The sequence below is a fragment of the Cyprinus carpio genome, chromosome B5, assembly GCF_018340385.1.
Source record: "Cyprinus carpio isolate SPL01 chromosome B5, ASM1834038v1, whole genome shotgun sequence".
Taxonomy (NCBI): Eukaryota; Metazoa; Chordata; class Actinopteri; order Cypriniformes; family Cyprinidae; genus Cyprinus; species Cyprinus carpio.
The window spans coordinates 14280034-14287809 of record NC_056601.1 but is presented as its reverse complement, the minus strand read 5'-3'; the positions used below and the strand labels follow the sequence as shown (position 1 = coordinate 14287809).

The following is a 7776-nucleotide window of genomic DNA, read 5'->3' as shown; positions in this document are numbered from 1 at the left end:
GAAAGTGCTGGCAAATTCTGCTGCCTCCATTATAGTGACAAACTGGTAAATAACGCAGAAACTGGTAGCTATTTGGGTGATTTCATGTCTCTAAAGCAGGGGTTCTCAAATCTCTCCATAAAGTACCCCCAGCACTGCAAGTCTCCTTATATCTGACACACCCACTTCAGGTCTTGCAGTCTCACTCTCCACTAATGAGCTGATGAGTTGAATCAGATGTGATAATTGAGGGAGACATACAAAATGTGCAGGGCAGGAGGTACTCCAGGACAGGTTTGAGAACCACTGCTCTAAAGTTTGCTAGCACAGTCAGGTTCGTCCTTTAAAACAAAGTTTTGTCTCCCTCTAGTGGTACTTCGCATTTCTGCTTATACTAATTTGCCAGTTTGATCTTTGATCAAGCTCGTCTTTAACCGTCAAACTTTGTCTTTAACAGTTCAACCACCTAATAATGCAAACCATTAGTCTTTTCTAAATCCATTCTCAAAATTCAGCATTCGATTTTGTCTCTGACATCGTAACATTATGTTTAAACGCAGATTCATATTGAATCGTAAACAACCGTTGTTTGTTTGATTCATTCACCTGTGATTTTTTTTTTTAGCGATGCGAGGTCCGACTCACAGAACCGGAGAGAACCGGTTCACAACGGCTCACTGAAGATTGATTTACATCAATTATACAGGTGCTTCTCAATAAATTAGAATGTCGTGGAAAAGTTCATTTATTTCAGCAATTCAACTCAGATTGTGAAACTTGTGTAAATTCAATGCACACAGAAGTAGTTTAATTATTTGGTTCTTTTAATTGTGATGATTTTGGCTCACATTTAACAAAAACCCACCAATTCACTATCTCAACAAATTAGAATACTTCATAAGACAAATAAAAAAAAAAAAAAAAAAAAATTAGTGAATTGTTGGCCTTCTGAAAAGTATGTTCATTTTCAGTACATGTACTCAATACTTAGTAGGGGCTCCTTTTGCTTTAATTACTGCCTCAATTCGGCGTGGCATAAAGGTGATCAGTTTGTGGCACTGCTGAGGTGGTATGGAAGCCCAGGTTTCTTTGACAGTGGCCTAAAGCTCATCTGCATTTTTTAGTCTCTTGTTTCTCATTTTCCTCTTGACAATACCCCATAGATTCTCTATGGGGTTCAGGTCTGGTGAGTTTGCTGGCCAGTCAAGCACACCAACACCATGGTCATTTAACTAACTTTTGGTGCTTTTGGCAGTGTGGACAGGTGCCAAAGCCTGCTGGAAAATGAAATCAGCATCCTCAAAAAGCTGGTCAGCAGAAAAAAGCATGAAGTTCTTCTTCTCCTTAGCCCAGGTAAGACGCCTCTGATGTTGTCTGTGTTTCAAGAGTGGCTTAACAAGAGGAATATGACAACTGTACCCAAATTCCTTGACACATCTGTGTCTGGTGGCTCTTGATGCCTTGACCCCAGCCTCAGTCCATTCCTTGTGAAGTTCATTCAAATTCTTGAATCGATTTTGCTTGACAATCCTCATAAGGCTGCGGTTCTCTTGGTTGGTTGTGCATCTTTTTCTTCCACACTTTTTCCTTTCACTCAACTTTCTGTTAACATGCTTGGATACAGAACTCTGTGAACAGCCAGCTTCTTTGGCAATGAATGTTTGTGGCTCAACCTCCTTGTGAAGGGTGTCAATGATTGTCTTCTGGACAACTGTCAGATCAGCAGTCTTCCCCATGATTGTGTAGCCTAGTGAACCAAACTGAGAGACCATTTTGAAGGCTCAGGAAACCTTTGCAGGTGTTTTGAGTTGATTAGCTGAATCTAATTTGCTGAGATAGTGAATTGGTGGGTTTTTGTTAAATGTGATCCAAAATCATAACAATTAAAAGAACCAAAGACTTAAACTACTTCAGTCTGTGTGCACTGAATTTATTTAATACACGAGTTTCACAATTTGAGTTGAATTACTGAAATAAATGAACTTTTCCACGAGATTCTAATTTATTGAGATGCACCTGTATATATATATCAGCCTCGTGTATATATACATTAAACCATACTAAATGTTCTATTATTTGGCGATTAAAATAACCTGTTTTAAGTTATCTGTTAACAGCAGTCTCGTTTAACACGAGAAACTCTTCACTGTCTGGTCTATCAACGAATTTTTCAGTTCAGTTTTGTGAACCGGTTCAGCTATTTCATGAAAAAGAAAAGATCCGACTTGAACGATTCGTTGACGAATCAGAAATTGCTAACTTCCGGTCAGCTGATAGTGTGTCATCGGTGTTTGCAAACAGAACTACTGTTGCTTCATGCCTGCACCGTCCACTGACACCACACACCACTGCGGTCATGGGAGAGAATGATGAAAGCGAAATAATCGAGCACCACGATGACGAGGAGATGGAGAAGATGCGGACGCCGAGGAATCAATCGCAATCCTTTCTGGAGAGCGTCGCGTCGTCGGAGAAGGACGGATACAGTAGCACGCAGTCGTCACACCGCCTGCTCGCCTACAGCGATGCGCTCATCTCCATCATCGCCACTGTAATGGTGAGGAAACCCACAGACAGACAGCCTTTAGACAAGACGCATGGGACATTTTACTGCTTTGAATGCACTCTTAAACTGACGTCTGCTAGTATATAACAAACCGCTATGAATCACCTGTTCTCTGGGCTCCACACAAAGCCTGGTTTATGAAATATATACTGTATGATTATGTATGTTTAAAGCGTGTCATGATTTTCTTGTGTTCACAGATATTGCCTGTTGCGCATACAAAATTTCAGGATAATGAGGTGAAAAGTTATGTTACGTTACCCTTCCAGGAAAAGTTCACCCAAAAATGAAAATGTAGTCATACACACCCTCATTTTAAGCTATACCCATGAGATTTCCACAGATGTCAGACAAACACAAAATAAAGTACAATGTCTTTTCTGTTGTCCACGTTTGTGTCCCAGAAGAAAGAAAGTCATACTGGTTTAGTTCGAGCAGTGGTTCTCAACTAGGGAGCCGGGAGCCGGGACCCACTAGGGGGCCTCAGCACACCTCGATCTAATTATTTAAATCTATTGCCACTACTGCTTTATGTAAATGAAGTTTTAAATTGAGTAGTCATTATAGCAGATGTTTCAGACATACCTTTCGGGCTTTAAAATATTGGGGTCCTTGGTTGAGCACCACTGTTTATGTAAACCTGAAGGTATGAAAATCAATTTTGGATGAATTGTTCCTTTGAGACATACAAATTAAACACACATTTATTGTATTTTTATCTCCTAACTGACCTCTCTATATTCAGGAACTGAAGCAGAGTATTCAGGCTTTGCTCACCACCAAGATTGCTGTCTACCTGATGACTTTTTTGATTGTCACTGTTGCTTGGGCTGCACATATCCGGTGAGAGCCCTCAAGCACTACACTCCATCAAGTATTAACTTCATAGAACTGCTGTTTTCATTCATTTGCATAAAGATTTCATTAAGCATTTGGTTTTAGGTTGTTTCAAGTCATTGAGCGCATTGACGACACTCTTGCACTGCTTAACCTGGTAAGAACACCAACAAATTATTCCTCCTAATGAATGTAAAGTAGCTGTGTTTTAAAGTCTGTGGTGACTTTTCAACATCTCAATTCTATTCTATTTCAGGCATGCATGATGCTTATAACGTTTCTACCATACACAGTGAGTCATTCTACTGATGTTTTGAAAGATTGCTTAGTTCAGCACTATTTGACTGCTTCCCTTTTGCCTCCTCGTATGTCTTTACCGGAAATCTCCCTGTTTATGAATGTTTTTAATGTTTATTTTTTGTTTGTTGGTCTTCTTTTAGTTCTCTCTCATGGCAACATTCCCCAATAATACCCTCGGCATCCTCCTCTTCTGTGCTTGTGTCATGGTGATTGGTTTAATTCAGGTGAGAACACTTGCATGTGCTGAATAACAAAACCAGCAGAAGATGCATTGAGTTTTGTTTGACAGTCATATGTTTTTGTGTCTTCAGGCTTTGATTGTCTTGTATGGATTCAGCCATCCTTTCCTTCTCAATGATCAGATCCAAATGCCTGAGAATCAGGCTTATTATAAGAGACGGATCCTTGAAGTCATCATGAGGGTTCCTATCATGTGCCTGTTTGCCAGTGTCTTTTCAGTCATCTTTATCCAAGTGGTACGGGATTTGAGCTTAAATGATTTATTAGTACAAGTTATGGCAGCTGATGACAGTGTTTATATAAATCTAACAAATGTATTTACTGTTAAAGTTATACAGTTTATTTTATTATGTAAAATCAAAATGTTTAGTTGGCGCCAATAGCCTTGTGGGCAGTGTGTTGCGCTACAGGCATCCCGAGTTCGACTTTCCCCTCTCTCTCCCATTTCACTTTCTGTCAGCTCTGATCTGTCATAATAAAGGCTTAAATGCCCAAAATAAAACTTAAAACAAAAACAAAATATAACATATTTCATATTATAATATTTAAATTAATAATATTTATGTATTTTTCCTCTGGCAGTCCTACATTATTTTGGCTATTGTCATATTCTTGCCATACATCTCTCAGTGTTTAAAATGGATCCGGAGTAAAGCCATCGGTGGTAAGAGCAAAATCTCACAACACTGTACTCTTATTCTTACAATTCATAGATATTTTATCATTGTACTGTACATACACCGCTGTTCAAAAGTTTGGGGTTTGGTGGGATTTTCTCAAATGTTTTTGAAAGAAGTCATTTATGTTCACAAGGCAAAAATAATTATATAAAGAAACATTAAAAAAAATTAAAACAAGAAATAAAACAACAGTTTAAAATAACAATTTTCATTTTGAATATATTTATTTTATTCTGAATTGAATCAGCCTTTATTCATCAGTGTCACATGATCCTTCAGAAATAATTCTAAAATGCTGATTGGCTGCTCAAGACACATTTCTCATTTTCAATGTTGGAAACCGAAGTGCTGATTAATATTTTTGCGGAAACTGAGATATATGTTCTTTAGGATTCTTTAATGAATAGCATTTATTTGAAATGGAAATCATCATTTAATGCATTCTTGCTCTAAAAAAAATATATATATTTTTTTTAAATCCCAAACCTTTGAACTGTAGTGTAATTGGAGCAATTGCTATCTGCATTATATCCTTTTTTTAAATAACCTCAGGTCAGGTGGAAGACAGTCCAGATTCAGTGCCCTTCTACACCTACCACCCCAGTGAACCTTTGAGAAAAGAGCGAGTGGAGGCCTTCAGTGATGGGGTGTATGCAATCGTAGCCACGCTGCTCATCTTAGACATTTGGTTTGTATTCCTCTAAAGCAGTTTTGTCATTACTGGATCCAACAGGCCACTAGTTGTTCAGATAATGTGCTCCTCTTTCCTCATCATTTTAAACACCTTGTTAAAGGGGTCATATGATGCGATTTCAAGTTTTCCTTTCTCTTTGGAGTGTTACAAGCTGTTTGTTCATAGATAAGATCCCTAAAAATGCAAAGACTAAAGTCTCAAAAAAAAAAAGAAAATGTAAAGACTCGTCAACGCCTGGTTTAAACACGCCCCCAAAATGTTTACGCAGAGCAAGAAGTCGTAACTTTGATTCTCGTTGTTGCCACCGCCACCATGTTGTGGAGACGCTGTGTTTCGTTGCAAAAGCACCTGTCTTCCAAAAGAGGACACAACTAGAAATCAGTGGTTAAGTTGTATTTACAACACTGTTCTAGAACAGTTCAACCTAAATATTCAGATGTGTGCTGCACATTTTATGGAGGATTTTCCTGGGAGAGTAGCCTACAATGGCGGCTGTTCTGACTCAGAGCCTGTAAGTATGTTTTCATATTTAAAGGATTTGCCACTGATGATTAAAACGCGAGTTTTGAGCAGTGTAGAGTAGCTCTTGTTGTTTGTCATTTCTCCGATCACAAATGCAGACATGGTTTTATGTTTACGCAGCGCGATGCAACGTAACCTGTAAAAAGACAGTATAAGTCATTATAATCAGTAATTATGTCCCCACTGGATACAACAAATGCCTTGTTTGTAACGGGTTTGTAATAATGTTCTTTTTTAGCAACGTCATATGACCCCTTTAATGTCTTACACAGTGAAGACAACGTGCCTGATCCGTCTGTGGTGAAGAAGGAGTTTAACAACAGCCTCGTCGCTGCGCTTCAGGAGTACGGTCCCGAGTACCTGGCCTACTTCGGTTCCTTCGCCACTGTTGGCCTGCTTTGGTTCGTTCATCATTCTCTCTTCCTGCATGTGACAAAGGCCACGCGCCTCATGGGCCTCTTCAACACGTTCTCCCTGGCCTTCGTGGGCGGCCTGCCGCTCGCCTACCAGCTCACGCATGAATTTCCCAGAGGCTCCCGCAATGAGCTGGAGGCCGTGCAGATCAGCTGCGTCATCATCTTCTTCGCCGGTCTGTTCCAGCTAGCCATGTGGGTAACGGCACTTTTCACTGAACGCGAGACTTTGCACCCGTATGTGCGCTATGGTGGACGAGAGCACGCCTTTATGTTGGCCAAGCTCTCGCTCTACCCCTGCGTGGCACTCGGGACTTTCGTTTTCACCTGTGTCCTGAGCCGCTTCAGCACGTCCATCTTTCACATGATGGAGATTGGTGTACCGTTTGCTTTTCTTGTACTGAGGCTGCTGGTCCGTGTGGCGCTGGTGCTGCTCAGGTGGCTCTTCTGTCCTGCGAGGAACGATTTGGACAGTGTTCCAGTAGAGGAAGAGGACTCCCAGCTGCCCATTAATGATATAGTCACTTAGCAGTGAATGGAGAAAAAGAAAACGCCTCAACGTTTAACCTAAAATTAACGTTTGGCTAGATTCTCAGCGCTTTTGTTTATAATTAATACTGCAGCTGATAGCTTTGCACTGTAGAGGACGTCCATATCAGTCAAATCTCTCATTTAGTTTAATAGACTGTGAAAGTGATTGAAGTCTTCATGATGAGTCTTCAGTGTCATAGCAGCGGTCCGAAGAGAGCCCAAGAGCTTTTTTCTCTTTACAGAAATGCACAAAAATGTTTTTAAGCCTTGGATTTATTAGCATGTTAAAACTATGTCTCAATATTTTTATGTTTATATTTTAATGTGAATTCAATTACATAGAGGTTAACACTTCATTCAATCAGTAAGAACTACAAAAGTGTTTTAGGTTATGTTCAGTTATGTTGGTTTTAGTATAACAATTATATTGTTGATATTTTTTTTAATTTGAATTAACTATTTTGCACTTTATGTTATTCGTGCTTTTGTTCTGGAGCTGCATTTCAAGTCTTTATACATTCTATTGAAGGAAATCTTTCATGTAACTGCATACACGTCCAAAACCACATGCATTAGGTGATTGCTCTGTCAATGTGTTTGTATAAATCTACTCTTCATTTCATGTGAGAATGAAACTGGTGATGCACCTTAGATTAAATAATGAAGATACTGCTGCACTTACAGTCTGATCTGAATGGAGCATGTAGAGATAATGACAAAATGCATAAGCCATTATAAGAGGTGTTTTGTTTTTGTGGCATTTGAGATTTTGTTAGTATTTCATGTAAATGTTATTACCATACTGACTGTAAAGATGTTGTGTGTAAAGTGCACTTGTCAAACATTTTAATTTCTTGATTTTTTTATCATCTTCACATTATCAGTCTGTTAGGAGTCTGCTTTGGTTTTGGGAACCACTGTAGCTTTGTCGGTCCAAATGTTACTGTTTAACTAAAAACAAAGATACACGTTTGAGAATAAACTCAAGTGCTGCTTGCAGAAGTACTGAAATCC

At 39.2% G+C, this 7776-nt stretch overlaps 1 protein-coding gene across 2 annotated transcripts; it reads left to right on the top strand.

Moving 5' to 3' along the window:
• Nucleotides 1–289: 289 nt before the first annotated feature.
• On the top strand, nucleotides 290–7764 carry LOC109090766 (endosomal/lysosomal potassium channel TMEM175). 2 transcript variants are annotated; one of them, XM_042724534.1, is made up of 11 exons: nucleotides 290–313; nucleotides 2281–2536; nucleotides 2746–2784; nucleotides 3291–3388; nucleotides 3488–3539; nucleotides 3639–3674; nucleotides 3823–3906; nucleotides 3994–4158; nucleotides 4505–4586; nucleotides 5155–5290; nucleotides 6091–7764. In XM_042724534.1, exons 2-11 carry the CDS (start codon nucleotides 2336–2338, stop codon nucleotides 6758–6760), a joined length of 1563 nt encoding a protein of 520 aa, XP_042580468.1. In that variant the 5' UTR covers nucleotides 290–313; nucleotides 2281–2335; the 3' UTR covers nucleotides 6761–7764. The 2 variants fall into 2 exon arrangements, with proteins under 2 accessions (XP_042580468.1, XP_042580469.1); XM_042724535.1 differs by lacking the exons at nucleotides 290–313; nucleotides 2746–2784 and having other exon boundaries at nucleotides 2209–2536.
• Nucleotides 7765–7776: the final 12 nt, after the last annotated feature.

Bases quoted from the DNA above. Each gene is read 5' to 3' on its own strand.
- LOC109090766 (XM_042724534.1), top strand. From the start codon at position 2,336: ATGGGAGAGAATGATGAAAGCGAAATAATCGAGCACCACGATGACGAG. The intron at 4,159-4,504 runs GTACGGGATTTG...TTCCTCTGGCAG, and splicing joins CAGTCATCTTTATCCAAGTG to TCCTACATTATTTTGGCTAT. The intron at 4,587-5,154 runs GTAAGAGCAAAA...AAATAACCTCAG, and splicing joins CCGGAGTAAAGCCATCGGTG to GTCAGGTGGAAGACAGTCCA.